Below are 22,702 nucleotides of genomic sequence, written 5' to 3' on the forward strand. Positions count from 1 at the left end.
CTTTAAGATTCCTGCTCCTTTTCATGCTAGAAAAAGCTGAGGTGACTGGAGAAGAACAAAGACTCAGTGTGTAATAACCTTTTTTAGGTGACAATGGATGCCACAGTTACTGGAATGTAGCCAATTAATTGCTTTTATGGATGATATGGATTCAATGGAAATTATTTGGGCAGACCAACTTATTTTTGATGCTGAGGGACTTGGGACAACCCCTTAATCCAAACTTCTCTAAAAACAAGAGCCCTGAGAATTCCTTGTGTTCATGTGTCTTCATATCTGTTACTAACCCATCCTTTTAAAGTCAGAGTCATCATGGAAACCCCATTCCAGAATTTCAGGGCCTAATTACAATCCAGAAAATCCATTTGATGTGGCGAAGAGTCTTAATACTCTTTACTCTTTGACACTTTAAAGCATTGTTTGAGAGAGGGAGACCAGAACGTGCCATCACACATTCAGAAATCAGCTGAGCCTCACAGTGGTTGATCTGTTCAGGAGAAGAAGGAAATTAATTTGGTTTTTATTGCTTTTTGTCTATGCTTTTAGAGCATGAGGGTGTTCACAGTAAATTTGCTCATTTTCCCACCAGCAGCAATGCAGCAGATGCAAGAAATTTTCTATTTAATCATTTATAGGGAAAGATGGGTAAAAATTATCTGTGTTGCCTGAGTTGTTATCATTTTATCTGATAGAGACCATGATCTTTGGGTGGCTGAAAAACATTCCTCTCCAGGAAAGAGCTCATGTTTGCTGGTGATGCCAGTTTTCCACCAGAGCTGGGTGCAGTGGGACACTGAAAGCCATGTGAAGGCTTCTCTCTGTTCATTCCTTCTCTCCACCCAGATCAGCATGAATTCTTCGGGATAATGGAAGGAAACCAGTAAAAAACAATGTCTTGGGCTCCACACTGTAAAATGTGTTCCAAGGAGTCACTTCAGAAATGGAAATAAACTTCTCCCAGGCTCAGGTCTGAATCCAGCCAATGCTGTAATTTTCACAGATAGAAGAATGACAAGGGAAAAAAAACCAACACTTTTTTTTTAATTGGAAGAGGAAAATCATGGGCAGTGAGCTTTTATACAAAAATTAGGCGAAGCAACATTCCATTTCTTCAGGTTTGCTGTCATTACCTGGATTCAGCAAAGGGAAATTTCTGGTTTTTAATCAAATTTGGCAGCTCACAGAAATGCCCAGAAGAGCAGGGTGAAGTGTATTGATACAATGATCCTCACTGGTTTGTACAGCTTAACTTCCTTCACCCCTTTCCAAGCCCTGATAGTTCCATCAAAAAGTTTAATCAATCTTTTAATTTACAGGTTACAATCACCATTGTGGAAAAAACCCAAAACCAAAACAAAACAAAACCACTCAAGTACAAACACTGGGATTCCAAGTTTATTTTCAAGCTTCTGAATCTTTTACAACACTGGAGAGCAAAACCAGTCATGCATAAGAAAATATTTAGCAATATTCCCAGCAGTCTCCCAGTCCATCTCCTGGGGGTCTCATTCTCTTTCTGTGCAAAAGTTGGCTTTTTCTTTTCATTTCCTTGCAAAGAATTTCCTTAATGATTATCATATGGAGCCTTGGCCTTCCCAATGCCTCCCTTTCCTGCTACCTGGCTCTCAGGAGTTTTCTAACCTGTAACTCCTGAAATAACATCAGAACTGAGAGTGTTTTATGGCAAAATTGAATCTTTTTACTACTAAAGAGACAATGTAAAAAGACAACACAAAAGGGCTTTTTCTGGTGCAGCTCAGCAAGACTTTGGGCTTCTTATTTATATGTCTATGGAATCAGGACATGGAACAAAGCTTGAAGAAGCTGGATAGACTCCAGCCCCCACTAAATTAGAATTGAATTCTTTTTTCCAGAGGTGGTCATCTAAGGTGTCACTGGAGGGTGCTACTGGTGTCCATTCGTAAGTTCTTTGTGCTCTGTCACCATCATATTTTCTGAAAAATCCCCTTGCCCAGGATTCTTCTCTGGGAAGCTGAGAAGTCTCAGAGAAAAAGGAAAACAATATGATCTCATTTGCTTCTCCTGTGTTTTGCTGCTTTGGGATTTGGTTAGGAGATTGTTTATCCAACAGGTGTTGTTTCATTGGTTCCATGGGAATTGTTTTAACTTAATGACCAATCACAGTCAGGCTGTGTCAGGACTCTGGAAGGAGTCAAAAGTTTTTCATTATTATCTTTTAGCCTTCTGTCTGTATCCTTTCTCTATTCTTTAGTATAGTTTAGTATAGCATTCTTTAATATATTATAGTATCATAAAATAATAAAATTAGCCTTCTAAGAACATGGAGTCAGATTCAGCTTTCCCCCCCTTGATGGGGGACCCTGAAAATGCCACAGTGCTCTATCAGTAGAAGTGAACAAGAACAGGTGATTTTTATGTTTGCTGTGGTGCAGAGGTATCACTGAGAGGGTTATTTTGTGTTTAAAAGATCAGTCAGGGTTTAATCTGTCCTTGCAATGCTTGTCCTGCAGAAAAGCCCCATGGTCAGAATTGGAGGATCCTCCTCCAATTTGCTCAGGATAAACTGCAATAGTTACATTTGGTAAAATTTTGTTTGTTTGGTTGGGTGTTTTCCCCTCCAGAGCCTGAGGCCATTTTCAGCTCACAGATGTGGCCATTTTCAGCACACAGATGTGGTCATTTTCACCCCAGAGCTGGAGGGCACAGTCCACCTGGTCCTCCTCCACACTGGCACCAGCCCGTATCTCTTCCCGTGCCACCTCCGGCCGATTTCCGTTTGCACCTCAGGAACAAAGGAAAAAGCTGTTTTGTGGTTGAATTCTGCTGGGGAGCAGAGAGTGGGAAAGAAGCAGGACAGAAAGAGGGGCTAGAAAAGACTAAACCTTTTAGGCATCTCTGGCCAAGTTACTTTCCTTTTCAGCTGATAGGGAGAAGTAGAATCCTGCCTCAGCATGGCCGTCTTTCTGCACTGATGAAAACTTCTCCTGAAGCTCTATCAGTACTAAGCTTGAGGTCTCTAGCACCATTTACTCCATTTCTAAAATATCTTTGCTTTTTTTCATATACCTTCTCCTTTTTTTTTTAAATATTCCTATGAGTATTTATTCTACCATCAAACTCACCAACGTAGCCTACATAATGAAATGTATTTTCTCCACATTGCCTGCTCTTTCTCAGTTGGTAAGGGATGTTGTCTTGGTTCCATCTGCTTCTAGAAAAGTATAATCTGCAGCAAGTTTCTTAATCAGCATTCTCCAATTTGTGGCTGGGAAATAATGCTGCTTTGGCTTTTGAGATGAGGGGAAAGCCAGCAGCAGTCAGGAGAGGTTTGCTGTGTGTTGTTGACAGCTGTGTCATTGTGTGTCGTGTCCTGGCATGTTCACAGGAGAACAGAGAGGGTCCAGGCCACCCACTAAAGCCTCCTGTCACATCTGATTCTTGTTAGCAGTGTGCCTCCCCAGATGTTTAACAGGGAAGGGAATTTCTGTATGGAAGTGCTGCGTGTCTGGGAAGTCGAGCTGGATGTGTAGCTGTGGTCTGTGGTTAGAAGGGATTAGGGTTATTAACAAACTAATTACAGGATTTTTAGCTAAACACAAGCATCATTAGAGCAGCCAGTAATTCATGGCCATAAACTCAACCAAAAGGCTGAGAATGTTAATATATTTAAAATATTTAATTTTTCAGAAATTTCTGATAGAATTCAGAAAGTTTGGCCCACGGTACGTGTAGGTGATTAAATACTGTTTGAAAGCTTAATCAGCCCTTGACTTTAAACTTTAAACTGGAAAATGAAGGTTTAGAAATACAGTCCAGGGAGTCTAGAATGATCAGGGGCAGGATTCATCTCCTAAACATCCCTTTGACACTCCAGGGATGCCCTTTCTGGGGAAAAGGGTGGGCATACATGGAACAGGGTTCTCCTTTGCAAGAGCTGCAGACAGAATGCAGCAGAGTGTTAATCAGAAACTGAATCCCAGTCATATTCCAAAGGAGCAATCTCAGCTACTCTGCACTGAGAAAATGAGGGGAAATCCCTAGTTTCAACATATTCTAAAATATGGAGGATAAACTTTCATGTTTTCTGCATATTTCCTTGAGGATGCATTATTATCACATCTAGACTGGACGTGGACACTAAGTTAAAATGAAAGACTCCTCTCCCATCAACAGTAAAATTCTGACTTAAACATTCTAAACAGAAAACCAGATTTACCAACATGAAGAAATACTGAGATGCTTCATGAGACTATTAAAAATGCCAAAAAAATATATTTCTCTAATGGGAAAAGCTATGCATTTAAATTCTCTCCAATTTAAACATAGACCTTCAGTAAATGGAGCTCTCTCTGCATCACTGAAGCAAGTTGTATTTTCAGATTTGGACTTAACAGGGGTATTCCAAGCCCTGCTACAGGACAAAAATGTGCAGAAAGGGTCAAAAATACTTGGCAGAATAGCAAAGCAGTAAAAGTTCATTTCTCCACTAGATGGCTTCATTCCCATGAAGATCATTGAAATGAAATTCATCAACGTTTTTATCCATGTAACAGTCGTAAGAAAATGAAAGATTTGGTTGTCTTTTGTATGAAACTGATTGTTAACTATATATTTGCTACTGAAGGCAATATTGTAGAAGATATATCTGATATAGTTTCCTTACCTCTTGGTTCAGGAAACAGTAGAGAACTGCCACAATAAACCCCTGAAAAAGACCAGAAGGAAAAGTTTAACACAGTTTGAAAAAGCTACTTGCATTTTCTGACTTCATGGTATGTGAATTAGTAAGTGTCACTATAGATAGGAGATAGCTGGCAGTTGAAAGATAATTTATGGATCTCCAACAAAGCTGAACAGCTTTAAAGATAAACACCTGCTCAGTGGCATTTCATCAAAATCAGGCACGTGCTATGAGCTCACAAGTGTGATTGATGGTTATGGAAGTGTGGTCCACTCTCCAGCCCAACACACTGACAGCTGATTCTTTATGCACTCTAAAGAAAGTAAAACAGAGACTGCAGAAGGAGATCCATGGATGGAGCTCACACAGCTCTCCAGTCAGATTCTGTGTCTCTGTAGATTACCAGATGAGATCCAATTCTGGCTTATTGAATGTATTTGTTAAGATTCTGAACTAAGATAAATCCAGGACAAATCCTAGGAGGCCAAAGGAGCTGTATGACCAGATCCTGGCTCAGCACCTCAGCCTTTTATTCCATTAAATTATTCATTAACTATTCATTAACTCAGTGAAGGTCCCCTCCCTGTACAGAGGGTTGGGATTGATGGACAGGGTTTGTTGGGCAGGACTGACCCAATGGATTCAAGCCTCAAGAGGAATAAACCAGCACAAAACTCATGGATTGCTGGTGATGCTCCCTGAGAACCATCCCACAAAAAATCCCATGGAACCATCCAGGGAGAGATCTGTTCCCTGGGGAGGTTTGGTGGCATTCCCACAGCTGCTGCTTTGGACTGAGGTGCAGCACAGGGAACAGGAGGGAAGCAAAGGGAAATTGGGTCCTGCCCAGCTCATAACTCAGGCAGCAAAACCACCTGGAGGGGACACCAGAGCAGGAGTTTCCTTGTTGGCATCAAGCTCCTCAAGCTGTCCATGCCCTGTGTGCCAGTCCAGAGCAGTGGGGGCCATCAACCCAGGATTTGCAGGAAGGGAAGGGATGTGGCATTCCTTGGGACAGCAGCCAGTGTGGGGCTGGTACACACACCAGGCACTGCTTGATGCTTATGTTTAATTATCAATTTAATCTTTGACAAAGAATTAGCAAGGCAGCTGGACCTACAACTTTGATTGGCTCTGGAGGATTTAAATCAGCCCAAGTCAGCTTGAATTTGTTAGTGAAGTCAGGGAAGGCAGGTGGACAAGTCCTGGTAGCAAGGAAGATTTTTCATGCTTGACTTTGGCCCCCTATCCAATTTACACACTTATCTGAAATTTTGTATTTCCAAAATCTGGAGGGCAGCCTAGAGCCAGATAGGATTTGTCACCTCTTCAGGCATTTTAACTCAGCAAAGAACCAGGAGCTTTGTGAGCAGACACTTGTTTCAGGATCTGAGGTTTCTTTTTGTACAATTCTTGTCATGAGGACACAAGGCTAAAATAGAAAAACTGGTAAGAAGGAACCAAAGGATCTGTGGTAATTTTACCTGAAAAGAGCCAATGCAGAGCTCCAAATAAAGCCGAACCCCCAGGCTGGTATAGTCTGGGAGGAAGTTGAAGACAATGTAATGGGTTCCAAATAATGGAATTAGTAGCAGAGTCGACCTTGAGAGACGTCTGGCACAGGAGATGAGAAGAAATAAGGTAATATTATTTTTCTGAGTAAAAACTAAGGCACTCACTGTGCCACAGTAGTGAACAGAAGAAAAAAGAAATAGTATATATAAAAATATTTATGAAATATAAATGAATATGCTGTCTTCCTTTGTAGTTCTCATACAGAGTAAGGCAGCTACAGTGGGTATTTTTTCCTATCTTAAATAAGAGGTTTAATACCAATTCAAATAATTTCATTGTCTCCCCATTGATTTTAATTGGAAGGCTGGACTGATCTGAATACATCCCCTTGGCCAATATGAGGTGACTTGAGTCTCACCCTTTGACTAATTTCCTTTGGAATGGGATAAGGTTGGGAATTCTAAAATTTAATACCAGTTAAACTGAGCCTGTGACACTGAGCAAGTACTTCTCTGTTTAGAAAAGACAACATAACTTTTTATTATTATAATTAAAAGAATTGAGTTTTTAAAAATTATTCCATACATTACCTGTACTGAGAAGAATTATTGAAGTTGATTTGTCTAGGGTCTAGTTTTTTCAGCAAAATTCTGATGATGTTGATAAACAGGACAAAATTGACCTGTTCACAACATTTGAGGGGTGGGTGGGGAGAAAAAGAAAAAGTTAATTTCTGATATAAAACTTTGCAGAGAAAAATCTGGTAAATTTTATTTTTTTTACTTTAGTTCGAATGTAATTTCTGCAGTTTTAATGTAAGGTTGGTAATGGTATTCCTGCTGGCAGCATTCAAGTATTTAAATAAGTTGTATTCTTTCTTGAAGATGGCTGAAGATGAAAACTTGAGACTCACTTTTTTCAGCAAAATATTTTTGTCACTAGCTTGTGTGACCATCTTTTTACCTTTTGTAGCTCAAATCAGTTGGATTCTCCTTAGAGACGAATATTGCATTAAATTCTGGCTGATCTCTCTGGGCACTATTAGAATTTTTCTGCCTAAATACCTCTACAATGAGATATTTCCATCAGAGATGATCACTGTTTTTCCTCTGCAGTCAGAGGAGAACCAGCCAGGAGAGTTAATAGAGCTCAGTTTGGCTTGGGGGTGGCTCACCTCCTCCCAGGGTAGATATTTGTTTTAAATCAGGTGAATCTGAACCTGAAACTTGCCAAAAGTGCACATTTCCCTTTGTTGGCTCTGAAGGAGCCCTTGAGGAACATTAGTTCAGCTCCAAAGCAGTTAGGGTCAATCCTAACTTGCAAATCATTTCTTCTACAGTTGTAATTTGGCACAGCTTTATGCGAAGTCTGTGAGGCTGCTCAGTTTTTCATGATCAAAGGGATTCTCCCCAAGATTTTTTTTTGAGTGTCTGTACACACCAGCTCTTTCTTAGGTGAGGCTGAATGTTTAATTTTGTCTAAGAACGTCCTCATTTTACCAGAAAGTCCAACCTCATTCTATCCATTAGTGATGCTCTCTGTGAATTCCAGCAGAAGAAATAAGAGAGGTAGAAGGACATGAAATATTTTATTATTGAAACACAGTGAGCTCTGGCCAGAATTCAACTTGAGATTCTTCACTCACATTGTTTGTGTGGATCTTTAAGGTCCCTTCCAACCCAAATTCTGTGATTCCATACCCCTCATTTGCATGCATCTGTCCTCCAATTAAATTAAGCTTTAATAGCTGACCTTAAGGTCATCCATTAACTGCTTTCTCAAACACTGCTCGGGTTTAATGACTTGTGGGAGTAAACATTTATGACAATCATTTAAAGCCCATCAGTTTATTCAATAAATGCCAGGCTCAAGAACAGTTATCAGTTTTCAGCTCTGAACAGAAACCTATTTCCCTTGACAGTTTTGTATTAAAATTTATGGCTGATTCTGAGCTCTTATACTAAAACTTGGTTTTCAAATATTATAAGGAGAGTTTAGTCCACTCACTTGCTGTTAATTTCCACTAAAGTGACAATTCTAGGAAAGTTTTAATTTGTTTGAAAGACAAACTTTTTAGTTTACATTAGGCATGGGCAGTTAACAGTAGAAATTTACCATTCTTCTTCCTACAACACAGCAAAGAAACCTAATTTTAATACAAGAGCCTTTTTTTCTTCTAAGTAATATCAGCAAACTCAGAAGTACGTACCCCCACAGAAATTATAATTGGTCCTTTGATTAGCCACCAGTAAGGAGAGCCTTGATTAATATCCCAGCATCTGTGAACATGATAGTAAGAAAAACAAATCTTTAGAAAAAGATGAGTATGTAATCACTGCAATCAATTAAAAATATAACCCAAGGATGTAGAATAATGTGGGAAACAATGACTTACGCTGTGTCTTCAAAGTAGAATTTTGTCAAAATCCATATAAGGGTGAAAAGTGTTGGAAAACCTGCCAGACATTTCAAAATAAAGTATAATTAATCCAAGCCTTGTCCACTGGAACTCTGCTGCAATGATGCACATCAATCGTTTTTGAGAGTTGGAATTATCTTTTGGGGTCAGTTCCCTTAACAGGAATTGTTTCAATTACAGTGCCTAAAACACAAAAAGTGATTCTGTTTGTTGAGTTGTCAGACCTTTCTTAATCTTTGGTGGCAACAGGCATGGATTTCCCTCCCTGAAGCAACAAAAATTCCCCTGGCCAAGTGCATTCACCTGCCATAGAGGAGTGCTCTGCTTTTTCCTTCCCACAGCAACTCTCTGTGGGCACCCACTTGGTTTCAGATTTCTAAGTCTGAACAATTCCATTTATTCCAGACAGCAACAAAATCAGAGGGGAGATGTTGCTGTTTCACTGCCTGTCCTGTTATTTAGTGGGCAGAGCTGCTTCGTTCATACGATAGCTCAGTGCAAAAGATTGGCTGTAGAAAGACCAGGAATAAAAGATTTTCTGCTTAGGAAAAAAACAATTCCCTTTCTCAACCTGTGTAACCATTCTGCACAAAGAGGAGCAAGGCACATTGAACTCTGGTGTTTGTGATAATTCCTTAGAGGTGTTTTCAGTGGGGTGAAGAAGGTTAAGACTGGAGGATGCCTCCTTGTGCATTCTCAAATATAATTGATTTTCCACCCCTTTCATGGGGGCTTTATTGCCATAAAAAACTTGATTGCTTCTGGTTAGTAGGCTCATAAAAATAAAATGGAAGCAACACCCAGCTTAGGTACTTCAGTTAGATCAATTGTGTTCCACATCCAGTATTTTTAATGGGAATGGATCATGGTATCATGGAATCATGAAATTGTAGAGTCATAGAATTGTAGAACCATGGAATTATGGAATCATAGAGTCATAGAATCATAGAACCAGGGATTTATGGAATCATAGAGTCATAGAATCATAGAACCATGGAATTCTGGAATCACAGAGTCATAGAATCATAGAACCAGGGATTTATGAAATCACAGAGTCATAAAAGTGTAGAACCAGGGGTTTATGGAATCACAGAGTCATAGAATCATAGAAATATGGAATTATGGAATTATGGAATCAAAGAGTCATAGAATCATAGAACCATGGAAATATGGAATCATAGAGTCATAAAATCATAGAACCGTGGAATTATGGAATCATAGAGTCATAGAATCATAGAACCATGGAAATATGGAATCATAGAGTCATAAAATCATAGAACCGTGGAATTATGGAATCATAGAGTCATAGAATCATAGAACCATGGAATTATGGAATCATAGAACCATGGAATCGTAAAGTCATAGTCATGGAATGGCCTGGGGGAGAAGGCACCTTAAAAATTACCTTGTTCCAACCCACAGGGACACCTTTCACTATCCCAGGTTGCTCAGATCCCCACCCAACCTGGCCTTGGACACTTCCAGGCTTGAGGAGTCCACAGCCTCCCCGGGCAACCTGTGCCAGGGTCTCACCACTCTCACAGTAGGGAATTTCCATGTCCCATCACTCCATTCTTGGGAAAAGCCCCTCTCCAGCTTTCTTGTACCCTCTGGAAGTTGCTCTGTGGTCTCTGTGGAGCCTTATCCTCTCCAGGCTGCACAGCCTCATTTAACACCTTGCCTTTTACTGATTTCCTGTAAAATCCATACCTACCCCAGCCAAAGAGAACCAGCCACCAAAAATATCTTCTTCCATGAGAGAGGGATGAGAGCAGCAGGCAGTTTAAGTAGAGAGCCTCCACCAGCAGCCACATGAAATTGGTCATCATGAAGTAGTGGCAGAAAACCACAGAGATCTTGCATTCAGTCTGGGGAACAGGAAAGGCACAGTTTAGGCATTGCTTGGAGATACATCTCTTTGGTTTGACCATGGAGGAGACATCTGTGATATTGGCTGAGTTTTACCAAGAAGAAGATCTTTAAACTGCTGTTTAAACTGAGAGCTTCAAATGTGAAATGGATTTCTTAGTAAGGCTTTAGCCATCATAACACCTTGGAGTCCCCTCTGCATTTTGCTTTCTGTCTCTCCATGTTAGAAGTGTAACTTGGCCTGCCAAGCCTGAGTTCTCTCACAAATTTACTGCCCTGAGTGTACCTTCAGCGTCAAATGCTCCTTGAATAAATGTTCAAGGGCCCATTTTTCTCCTTATGCCCAGCTCTAAAATTCTGTGTGGCTGTGAGCAATGCAGAACCATCCCATAAACCTCTGCTTGAAAAGCATTGCCAAGATCTGGGGCTGTATAAATGCTAAATTCATTGCCTGGTACCTTGAGTGCTTTGTGCTTTACAGATCAGAGCTTCCAACCAGAACAGGAAATCCAACATTTCCAGAAGAATAAGCTTTAAAAGTTGTTCTTTGATGTACTCAAAGATCTTCAATTTTAGACTTCAAGTTAATGGAACATAACAGTGGAATGATACTGTTTTGTTGCTATGTGAAAGTCCAAATTTCATTTAGAGTACTGCAAAATCACAAATTGATGCTTTAAGAATATAGGAGACCATAAAGTACAAATTTATGGAAGTAAAATATACTGATTGAAAGAATTATATCATTTCATTACCAGATCAGAAGGGAGGGAAAAAACCCAATAAGTAGTAAAAAAGAGGGATGAAAAGTGAAAGGATAAATAAATGGTACATAAAAGCATCAAATACCACAATATCCTGCTTTCCATAGAGCTTACTGTGGAGAAGCTGCAGTGATCAATGCCTTCCTCCTGGAAAAGGACAGCATCCTTAATGAAAATGGCAATAGCCTTTAAGATGAAAGTAAAAAAGAGTTGTACATGGATATAATTCCTGGGACAGCGAAGCCTCCTGGAAGAAAAGAAGAGAGATCCCTCTGAGATAATTAACTTACTTGTGCTGGCAGTAAATAAAATAAACAATAAGCCCTTGTTTTATCTCAGGTACTTCCAGACACGTTTAGGAAGAACTTTTTGATCCACTGAGCTCTTTAAGAGAGAGGCAGAAAATTTCCTCATGTGAAGCAAATCAGCCACAATCTACATTTTAATCTCTTTACTTGTTAACCAGAATTACAGTATTTCCTTACTTTGCCAAAGTTATTTTGATGAATTAAGTAAAAGCACAGAAGAGCTTTAAAACAATTTGGCACAACTACTTTAAATTCAATTTGCACATCTACTTTAAATTCATTTTACACGTCCACCTTAAATTCCCAGTTAACTAAGATTAAATTTTTGCTGTTATTATATACAGATTTTTGAGGGAGTTATACAGCTTCAGCTTCATGTTTTCATCTGGAGATGAGGACTTGAGTTAATAATCAAAAAGTTCCACTAAAAGCCAAATTCTATCCAGACCCAGTAATCTGAGGGTCACCTAATCTGAAAGTTCACCTGGAGTGTGCAGAATTTTATTGCTGACCTCAAATGTCAACCCCATTGTTAATTATGACTTTTTCCTCCCTATTACTGCGTCTCCTTATGTCCATTGTTTCTTTCTTTCCCCTCATTTGGGCTGGTTTGTTTTCCTGAGGTCAGAGTGGATGTCAATAAACATATCTGGTGGCTTCCAGACGTGAACTAGGAACCAGCAGAGGTCAAGAAATTTTCCCTAGGGAGCCCTGATTCTCACAGCATAATAATAAAACTCCTCCCTTTTTTTCTTTTTCTATTTTTTTTTTGTCTCACAGAAATACAAGAAATAAACAAAAATTAATAAACTAAATCCCACATGGTGGCAAACATTTAATCTAAATGAAATGATAAAATACTTTAAATACTCTTAATTAGACCTGAAAATACTTATAAATATGTATAAAATACCTAACTCAGTAAGAAAGAATTCTCACCAAATGTGACCAAATGCTGAAACTAATTTTAAAACATGTCTTTAGTGGTAAATGTTTTGATAGTAATCTATACAATGCCATAGGAACATTCATTCAGAATTCAAATCCTTTGTGTATATTCTTATTGAAAATTCCCTGGAGCCATAACAGGCAGGCATGCATAGTTTATGAAAAAAAAAAAATCTTCATTCCAGCCTAAAGCAAGTAAATTTTTCTGTTGGCTCTTCAGGATCAAAGTGAGTTGCTGAGTTTTGCCAAGAGACAGCCTGGGTTCATTTCCCAGATCTGAATCTTCTTATTCCTGGCTCTCTCTGATGCCTTTTAATTTCCAGCTTCAGTTTCATATTATTTCACTAACATTGCTGGAATTTTTTATTTTTATTCACCTGATTTTCTATTTCTGTTATTTTGTTATGTCTAATGTTCTCTTCCACAGTCTAAGAAATTAAGAACTGTGAAAAGAATTGAGGTTAGAGGACACATTTACCTGAATGCAACCAGAACTGCCACAGCAATGATGAGGGAGGTGATGGACAAGCTGTATCCCACGGTGTAGATGATCTTTATGGTAGAAAAGTAGGATTGCTATAAAAGAAGAGAATGATTTGTCACACAAGTTGCTGTTAAATGACAGGGTTTTTACTGATTCTGTCAGTTTTGCTTTGTTTGGTGCTTCCATTCTGTTGACATCCCTGACTGCCTTTTTCCTCATCTTCTTTCCCACAGCAAAATTCCACTCAAATCACTCATTATGTTTCTTTTGTGTAGCCCCATTCCATAGCTGTGTGGATACAGCCCAATCTGATGCTGGAACATGTATTGATCTGGGTAATTTGAAGCTCACTCACAAAAACCTAAAAACCCTCACCAGTCTTCAAAAAGGCATTGTTCAAAATCTTCCACAATTTTTATAAACGTTGTGTTCTATGCCATGTTTTCTCCCCAGCAGAAGCAGGACAATGCTGCTGGCAGCATGATGAATACAGAATTCTGTCAGCCTTTCTCTATTTTTCTTCACTTTTCTTACTCTCTGCTTCCCTACATCCTTTTTTGCTGTCTATTCCTCCTTTCAATTTTTATTGTGTTGTGGTGGTTTGTTTTATTTTTTTGTTTGTTTGGTTTTTTTTCTGGGGTGATGCATTGTTCACAGGGATCTCAGGATGAGGGAAGAGATGAGAAAGTTGACTCCATGTTCAGAAGGCTTGGTTTATTATTTTATTATATTTATTATATTAAAACTATACTAAAAGAATAGAAGAAAGGATTTCATCAGAAGGCTTAGTGAAGAATAGAAAAGGAATGAATAACAAAGGTTTGTGTCTGACCGAGACAGTCTGGACAGCTGGACTGGGATTGGCCATTAATTAGAAACAACCAGATGAGACCAATCACTGATCACCTGTTGCATTCCACAGCAGCAGATAAGAATTGTTTGCATTTTGTTTCTTGAGGCCTCTCAGGAGGGAAAAATCCAAAGGAAAGGATTTTTCATAGAACATGTGGGTGACACTGGGGTTGTTTCTTTCCTCTGTTTTTCTTGCTGCCAAACTCAGCTGCTGCTCAGTTGGAATGTCAGTCAAATCCATTTCAATTTAAGTGGCTCCTCTATCACAATCCCTGAGTGAGGATAAATTGACTTCAGCTCTCTCAGATTAAAGCAGAAAACAGAATGAGTAAGCTCAAGGCTGCACATCCAAATCCAGTCTCACCTGATCTGTCTCTGGGGTCCCATTTCAATGTTTTTATAACCTAAAATCTGCACAGGTGTGCAGTGCATTCCTACAGTTCACTTGGGGAAGGAGAGATGCTCATTTTGAGCCTTTAGTGGAATTTTAGGCATTATAAGACTAACATTTATTAAATTTATTTAGCTGCTTAAAAATTAGCTGCCTAAATATGAGTCTGTAGGAGAACGAGAAGAGCCTGGCCACAGGGCTGAGCTGTTTAATTATTAATACAAACCTGGTTTTTCTCATCCTTTTTGTTTTATAGTTAATGAGGGAAAACACTCTCAGAAGACAATCCAAGTCTTTAGAAAATCCGACTTTATTGGTTTCTGTGACCCACAAAAGGATCTGTCACTACACCTGCCTTAGAAAAAGCAGGTCATAGAATCATAGATCCTTGACTGGTTTGGGTTGGAAGGGACCTTAAATTTCATCCACTTCCAACTCCTGGGTTAGTGGAGTGAAACCTTTTATGCCAAGGACTTTGCATCCAGGTGTGCAGGTTTGTGATTATCCACAGTCTGATCCAATGGGCTGAGCTGTTGTTACTGGTCAGAGCAGAGCAGGTGCACCCTGAGTTTGCCTTCCAGTTCAATTTTATCCATAAGAAACCAGAATATCCTTTCTGAGAGCATGCCTCAGTTGTGAATGCAGTTAGTGGGGACAGCCAAGAGATATCCCTGGAAAATTCCCACCTGATCCTGACCAAAGCACTAAGGCAGATCCATGCTGCAGAGATTGGCTCCAACTTTCACAGCATTCTTTTGAGACTGATGAAGTTAAATGGGGTGGAAACCAAGCATAATTTTTTTTTTTTTTTTTTTTTTTTTTTGTCTAGTGGGTGAACTGTGAGTTGTATAGGATTACCCAAATCCCTGACTATGCACAATTCCAGCCAGAGCTCACTGAAGTACCTCAGAGCTCCAAAGCTTGCCAGGAAGTCTGGATGCACCACTCCATGAGAAACATCAAAGCTGTGCTAAACTGACCATAGCTGGCAACAAATCAGACGTGTAAAACAGAAAATAATCAACTCCTTAAGTGGATAAACCTACAGCTGAGGAGCTTCCTCTAGGTAGAATAATGGAATCATCACAGAATGGGTTGGGAGGGATCTTGGAGAACAGCCAGTGCCACCCCTGCCATGGCAGGGACACCTTCCACTATCCCAGGTTGCTCCAATCCCTGTCCAACCTGGCCTTGGGCACTTCCAGGGATCCAGGGGCAGCCACAGCTTCTCTGGGCACCCTGTGCAAGATCTCCCCGTGGTGATATGAACTGTGTTTTATCCTAATCAGTTAGGGGTAAATCACTATATTTTTCCTCTTCCTGTAACCTCAAGATGTCACCAACAGTGAAAATCTGGCTGAAGAAATAGTTCAAATTCTGATCTGCATTACAGAGATTACAGAGATTTTGGGACCTTTTTTTTTTCCCATTGTTGAATCAGATATTTCATGCAGGATGAGATGCCCAAAACCCCTCTTTTCCTTAGATATTGCTAAATTTCTAACAGTGGTCTTTTAATAGCACAATTTCTGTGCAGATGCTGTGATACTAAAAATTCATCTTGCTGACTGATAATACTGAAATGTCTTAATTCATATTTTAGGAACATTTTGTGCTACATCTTTGTCTGTTATACTTGTGAATTTACAGCTGGCTTTGTTATTGTTACACCTGAATAATAAAACAATCTCAGTTATCTTACAAAATAAGTGGCCAGAGTAAAAATTGGAATTATATCCCATACTTAGAAAGAAATTTCAGCCTCTTCTGAGTTTCCCTCTTCAGGAATAGAAAGGAATACTATAAAATCAGTGCACCACTCACATATATTTATGTAATTAAACTTACTTCTTCAAGAGGAATCTCATCTTCTACTGGACAGGCCTCATGGTAGGGAGGGAATGGGTCAGACCAGCCCTTTTTTGTGCAGTTTCTTTTTATCATCCCAGCTGAAAAAGAAGTATTTAAAACTCTCAATGAAGGACAAAATAATATGAAAAATAAAAGCCAGGAGAAGACTTCTGGCTGGTACAAAGTTGTACCAGGATCATTAGCATCTCACAGAGTCAGTAGGAAAATTTTCCTGTGCACATTCAGGTCATCAGACCCAGAACTTTGTATTTTATTTATAGACAAACAATGAGAAGAAGGGAGAGGACACAGGTGATGGGGTAGAGGTGGGAAGGACTAAGGAAGGAATTATATCAGGCACACTGGAGAAGACTGGGAAGCACTGCTCCATAAATTTCAGCTCTGCATAGCAGAGCATTCCCACCTCCCCTGGGGCTTACTCTTCCCTAGCAGATCAGAAGCTGGGATAAGAAGCCCCATCCACAAGGACAGCACACTTCCACAAAAAGTATTTATGAGTCAGATGAAGGAGAAGTCAAGAATCCCAGGGCAGGAAATGAATCTGCAGAGATGAAAGGGATTTTCCTTATCCCTCGTTTATAACTAGCATGTGTTGGATCTGGCTGAGGTTGGGCTTTGCAGTTTCTTTTCCTTGTGGAACTGCCAAACCCAGGTCTTTCCTGGAAGGTGGTTTGCTCCTTGTGGGCTCACATTTTGTTACTGGCCATGCTCACCCAGAGAGGGGGCAGACACAAAGGCATTTGTTTGCAGTTTTGCAGCACATGTGCTGCTCCAAGGCCTAAATTCTGCTTTGAATCTCCAACCTTGGTCTTAAAGAACAATCACATTGTTCATTCCTCTGCCTTTCATTTCATCCCACACCAAACACAGCATAAATCTCAAGAAACCCCAAGCTTAAGTTCTGACCTAGACAGCCTCCAGATGAGCTTTGTAGGAAACTCAAGCCACAAAGTGATCCCAAAGCACAAGGAAACCAAGGAATAACTCCTTGTATTTCAGTACATTTTTGATCCAGGACCTCATCAGAGACTATGGGAATCAAACCCAGTTATTGATAATCCTTAAAATATGAGAACTGCTAAGGCCCCTCAGATCCCCTTAAAATCTTTGCAGTACTTCTCTGATCCAGCTCATGAGAACATGAAATTCTCTGTCTTCACCCTCCCTTTTTAGAAATTCTCTTGCCAGACACACGACAGGAGTGACCATGGTAGGACATCACCTGGCTCCTTCATGAAGTGAAAGAGGATGTTTGGGCATGGTAAGGCAAGAATCTCTCCAGCATCTGCCTCTGGCCAGCACAGCAATTTGTCCCAATTTCTCTTGCAACCTCAGACAGAAAGTGAAATATATTTTTAAGAATGGTTAAATTTGAGCAACATAAAACCCCAAACCTTTTTAAACTCTGACACTCCACCCCTTCCATATCTTATAAAAATAGTTTAGCCACAGTTTTTATTATGAGAAATAAACACCCCCAGAGTGCTATTTAATCTGCTTTAGTTAGACCCCTGTGTTAGACTGAGGTGAGTTTTCAGAAAGAATGCAATAAATGAAGAGTGAGGCTGGAAGAAAGATCAGATCACTATAATTGTTCAGGGGTTGCCCTATTTTTAAAGATCAACACACCCTCACAAACAAGCAAGCATGGTGCCAAGGAATTGGACAAGGTCACAAGGATTCACTCTGATAAATATTTGAATGTGAAGGACTATGGAAAAATAAAAAAAAAATGGGAAGGAATGGGAGTAGATGGAAGAAGAGCTGACAGAACAGCATGTGGGACCATAAATAAAACCCTCATGTCCTTTGGCAGTCTGGCCATGTCCTGATTCTGGTCCCTTCCCTCTCCCTCACACATGGATGGATACCTGGTGATGTTGCATTTCCATGCTCTTGTGGGGCCTCCAGACATTCAGCCTCCTTTTTCTTCAGCTCCACCATAAAATCACATTCTGGGTGGACATTCCCAGCAACCTGCAGGGAGGAGAGTTTGGGGGATTAGTTAGAAGGGGTTGGGTGGGATCTCATCAGGCAATAAGTCCAGACCTACTTTTGCATCTAAAAGGGTTTAAGGACATAGAACAGTGCTTAGGGTTTGCATCCAAAGGCTGCTACTGTCTCTGCACAAGGTGGTAGTTACAGCTCAACACTGGAGAATTTATCAATTCCTCTGGCTACATTCAGAATAAAAGATCCCTTTGCTAGAGCCTGAATTTGAGTGTAGGATTCATTTACACCCTAACTTTAGCTAGACTCTGTTAAATATGACCCCAGAAAGGCACACTGCCCCTGCTCAGGCTCATTTTCTTGTCAGTGCTCAGTGCTGCAGGAAATGCTGCAGAACCTGTGCACAAACTCCTGCCAACATCCAGAGAAGCATCACCAAGAGATCACAGACAATTACTGCAAAACCATCACCTGAAAGAGCTCCTCACTCCAAAAGGAGTGAATCAGTTCCCTCCCTTCTGCCATCTGCCTTTCTTTACACAGGGTGGGAGGCAAAACTCCTTTATTTGGGGAAAAAAAAAGCATTCTGCATCAAAGCATTTTTTGGTTTGGTATGATGGTGTAAAGAAAAAAGTGACACCCAGGGTTTTAATAGCAGGAGACATTCAGTTGTTTAGTCCTTATTTAGACTTATATGGGAACCACAGAAGGATCTGAAGGCATCCAGAGAACTTTGAGCAGTAAAGGACAAGAATCTGCCCAGGCTGTTACACCCAGACTGCTGAGGATGCACCCACTGGGCAGGAGTGCACAGGACTATTTCACACAAATTAAAAAATATGTGCTTGTCCAGCCTTAACCTCTGTCCCCAGTCCCAGAAGATGAGCTGTGATCACAGACACTCTGACTTTTATCTCTTCACCCTGGCCACTGGTGCTGGTGTGCTCTGCATGTGTGAATATAGACATAAAAACACAGAGACAAAACAGAAAATGAACCCAGGATGTGACTTGCATGGTGAACAGGTGGCTGGCATATGGCTCAGTGTTCTTCCACCCAGAGAAGATTAATATTCAGGGAATTTGGAAAATAACTCTCTGGCTTTCAGTTCATTCAGAGGGCAGATTGTATCCCTTCCAATAAGCTGGTCTTTCCCCTCCATGTTAATATCCATGTCTCACGTTGGCCTGCAGAGCATTTGAACTGCAAATTGACCAAAAATTCAAGGCTCTCAGGCTGCTGGAGAGCAGTGGATTAATTCCACAATATTTATTTTTCTGGGGTTTGGGCCCTGGTTGGTAAAAATGTCATTATCTCCACATGTTTGCCCTGCAAGGGCATCTGCTTCCCATTTACTGCACTTTTAGGAGGATGTGGTTTTCCTGCCAAATTTGCAGACAGCAGTACTGTGGATCAGTTTAAAGCAGCAGTAAAAGCAAGGGTCCTTCTCCAGGCTGAATGGAGTTTGGTGTGTGTGAGAGGAGGGGAACTGTGGGTGGATGGATGGAGGGATGGATGGATGGAGGGATGAATGTTTGTTGGATGGATGGATGGATGGATGGATGGATGGATGATGGATGATGGATGGATGGATGGATAATGGATGGATGGATGGATAATGGATGGATGGATGGATGATGGATGGATGGATGGATGGATGATGGATGGATGGATGGATGGATGGATGATGGATGGATGGATGGATGGATGGATGGATGGAGGGATGGATGGATGGATGGATGATGGATGGATGGATGGATGGATGATGGATGGATGGATGATGGATGGATGGATGGATGGATGGATGGATGGATGATGGATGGATGGATGATGGATGGATGGATGGATGATGGATGATGGATGGATGGATGGATAATGGATGGATGGATGGATAATGGATGGATGGATGGATGATGGATGGATGGATGGATGGATGATGGATGGATGGATGGATGGATGGATGGATGGATGGATGGATGGATGGAGTAGAGCACAGACAATTCCCTGCCCCAGGAGGAGGAGATCTGACTTGTGAGATGCTCCAGGGATGCCATCCAAATCAGTAAAACTAGGGAGACCTTCCATTTCTCTTCATTAAGAAATGCAATGTCAGGCACAATTTCAGAAAATTGACATCTGTCTTGAAAAGCTTTGCTGTCTTGATGCCTCTTTTCATGCCAACATACATTATTTCTCCCCTTGTGCTCACCCTGGACAGTGACTGCTGGAAAATTCCCTAACCCTGGTGTATGACAGCTATTGCAGGAAGCAGCTTTAATAGTCTGTAGAAAGAACAGTCAAACCATTTACTGAAAATCTCTTTTACAACATTCTCTTGGTTCAGTGAACTGTGCCCAGAAAAACCTCAGCAGGAGGAAATGCACCCATTTGCACTATTCTAAATTATTTCTCCTGGCAGAAAAGTATTGCTAGATTTTGCCTGTCAAAACTCTCTTTGCTCTCTGAAATGTTCATGGCAAGAGCAAAGCTTGTTTGGCTCATTTACCAGCCCAGGAAACTCCAGGAAAATCTTTTTTTCCACTTTCTAAGTCTCCAGATTGTAAGAACACTTAATTTAGCACATGCATCTCAAATTAAAAGATGAGGCAGCTCAGGTACCAGGTATTTAAATTGTTACCTCTTCCTTCAAGAAGAGCCAGCCTTAGGAGGTGCTGTCACAGTTTATTTTCAAGTCAGCACTAACCACTGCCTGAGCAGACACTGAGTGCCAGATCTGATATGACAGAAACTCAGGTTAAATAAACTAAAAAGACTTATTCCACTCCCAAGCTGTGTTTTAGGAATATTTATCACCTCAAAGCACTTTACCTCTAGCAGACCTCCAGTTTAAGGAGATGAGAGTCAGTCTTTTAAGCATTCCAAACCTCTCCAGGAGCTGAATTCATGTTTTCCAGAGAAATCATATGAAAAAATTACACCACCAACAAAAACAGAGAGCTGCTTTCCCACCATTTCATGCTCAAATGAAGGTTGTTTATCTATCTTCTAATATGCAACACATGCTAGGAGATTTTCTTCATACACTAACACCTAGATTTGGTTTTGTTCAGGATACAAAAATAAAGAAAGCAACCCAACTTTGTAGAAGAAAATTCTGTTTCTCTTGGGTAAATAAGACAGGTTCTTACAGAGACCTTCTGTCATATTTTTAACCATTAGCACTGAATCCTGCTATTCTACTTAAGAGCAATCAGGGAAGTGGGTTTGTCACACAGGTGATACAAAGGAATGTCTTGTTTCACATCAGTAAAAAGTCTGTTCAGCCATTTCACAGTGGTTTCTTTTCCTCAATGAAGAAAAAAAACCCCAAACTGCTGTGCTACCCCTCATGAAATGTCCCTTCAGGGAAAAGATTCCCAGGAAAAAAGAAAGGATGTTGAGGAGGCATGGCAAAAGGAAGATGCTGAAGATGTGATTATTCTCAAAAGTAAAGGAAATATCCTGCCCTGATTTGCACAAACCTTTCCTGATACTGGTGTGATCTTGGTTTGCCAATCTCTGTCCAAAGTGAGTTATCAGCAAGAGCTCTAAGCTTTTAAATAACTTTGGATTTTTCTAAATCTTCCCTAAAGATCCCTGCTGGTTCCACTCTTTTGTTACCTGCAGCATCTCAGCTGCTCACATGCCAAATAATATCAATGCTACCACCAAGGCAGATGAAATTGTAACAAAAAACTTGCAGAATCTGAAATTAAAAAAAAAATCTATCAAAACTCAGCTGCTCTGGTGTAACGACCCTCCTCCAGTTTTTTCTTCTTTGTCACTGTCTTTCAAAGCCCACACACACAAAATAAGAGTTTCTCTTTATGTGTTTCTCTTCACTGAGTGTGTCATAAGAAAGCAGAGAAATAAACTGATATAAAGATCTCACAACGTGGGTCCCTTCTGCTGCTGTTCACACTTTTCATTGCATCTTGCCTTGTTTAACTGGAATCCAAAGCAAACAGAGAGAAAAGAGACTCACAAAAAAAAAAAAAAAATTAAAAATAAAGCTGTATCTGACCATCTGCTCCCACAAGGAAATGAACAATTATTGAAACACAATGAAGTAAAAGCTTTTTTTCCATGCAATTACTTACAAGCACTGCCAGACTCAGGGTGTGCAGGGCACAGTGAAATAAAGAACAAGAGTTCATGTTCCAAAGCAAGAGCCAGACCTCCCTTCTTCAGCTTCTCCTACCATCTTTCACCTGCTTTTTGGCTTCTCTTTCTCCTCTCAGTTGCTGATTTGAAGCATTTATCTTTTTGCACAGAAGTGACGTAAGAGGGATGTGAAGTGGGAGATAAATATTAACAATTCTCCACGCTGTGTTCAAGCTTTGCAACTTTTTGACTTTGCTCAAAGACTGGACTAGATGAAATGAGTGATTGATGCCAGGATTTTGGGACTTGTCTATGCTCCTGGCAAGACTCATTTCTTTTAATACAAAATGGTTTTGGGGGGATGGACAGCTCTAAATGTAACTAATCCCATATTAAATCAACGTGATTGGCATAAAAGAAACAGTCTCCTAACAGTTATTATCAATTTTTTATAATGAAACCTTTTTCTTATATGGGTCCAGTGTATCTGGGTGTTTTATGGAGTGTAATGACCACAGTGCTACACTTTAAAATGCAAAATTAAACCCTACTGACAGGCCTGT

The 22,702-nt window shown here is 40.2% G+C and overlaps 1 protein-coding gene across 1 annotated transcript; it reads right to left on the reverse strand.

Annotated features, from left to right (window-relative positions):
• Window positions 1–2,641: 2,641 nt before the first annotated feature.
• GHRHR (growth hormone releasing hormone receptor) lies at window positions 2,642–22,192 on the reverse strand. The gene is made up of 13 exons (XM_059869633.1): window positions 22,136–22,192; window positions 17,957–18,062; window positions 17,308–17,415; window positions 16,062–16,162; window positions 12,965–13,062; window positions 11,345–11,477; window positions 10,312–10,465; window positions 8,574–8,634; window positions 8,388–8,457; window positions 6,769–6,860; window positions 6,148–6,277; window positions 4,646–4,687; window positions 2,642–2,764 (listed from the first exon to the last, which is right to left on the reverse strand). The coding sequence occupies exons 1-13, from the start codon at window positions 22,190–22,192 to the stop codon at window positions 2,642–2,644; spliced, it is 1,275 nt and encodes a 424-aa protein (XP_059725616.1).
• Window positions 22,193–22,702: the final 510 nt, after the last annotated feature.

The sequence above is a fragment of the Haemorhous mexicanus genome, chromosome 1 (genome assembly GCF_027477595.1).
Source record: "Haemorhous mexicanus isolate bHaeMex1 chromosome 1, bHaeMex1.pri, whole genome shotgun sequence".
NCBI lineage: Eukaryota > Metazoa > Chordata > Aves > Passeriformes > Fringillidae > Haemorhous > Haemorhous mexicanus.

Bases quoted from the DNA above. Each gene is read 5' to 3' on its own strand.
- GHRHR (XM_059869633.1), bottom strand. From the start codon at position 22,192: ATGAACTCTTGTTCTTTATTTCACTGTGCCCTGCACACCCTGAGTCTG. The intron at 4,688-6,147 runs GTAAAATTACCA...GGTCTTTTTCAG, and splicing joins TCTGCATTGGCTCTTTTCAG to GGGTTTATTGTGGCAGTTCT. The intron at 2,765-4,645 runs GTAAGGAAACTA...TTTGTTCCTGAG, and splicing joins ACTGTTTCCTGAACCAAGAG to GTGCAAACGGAAATCGGCCG.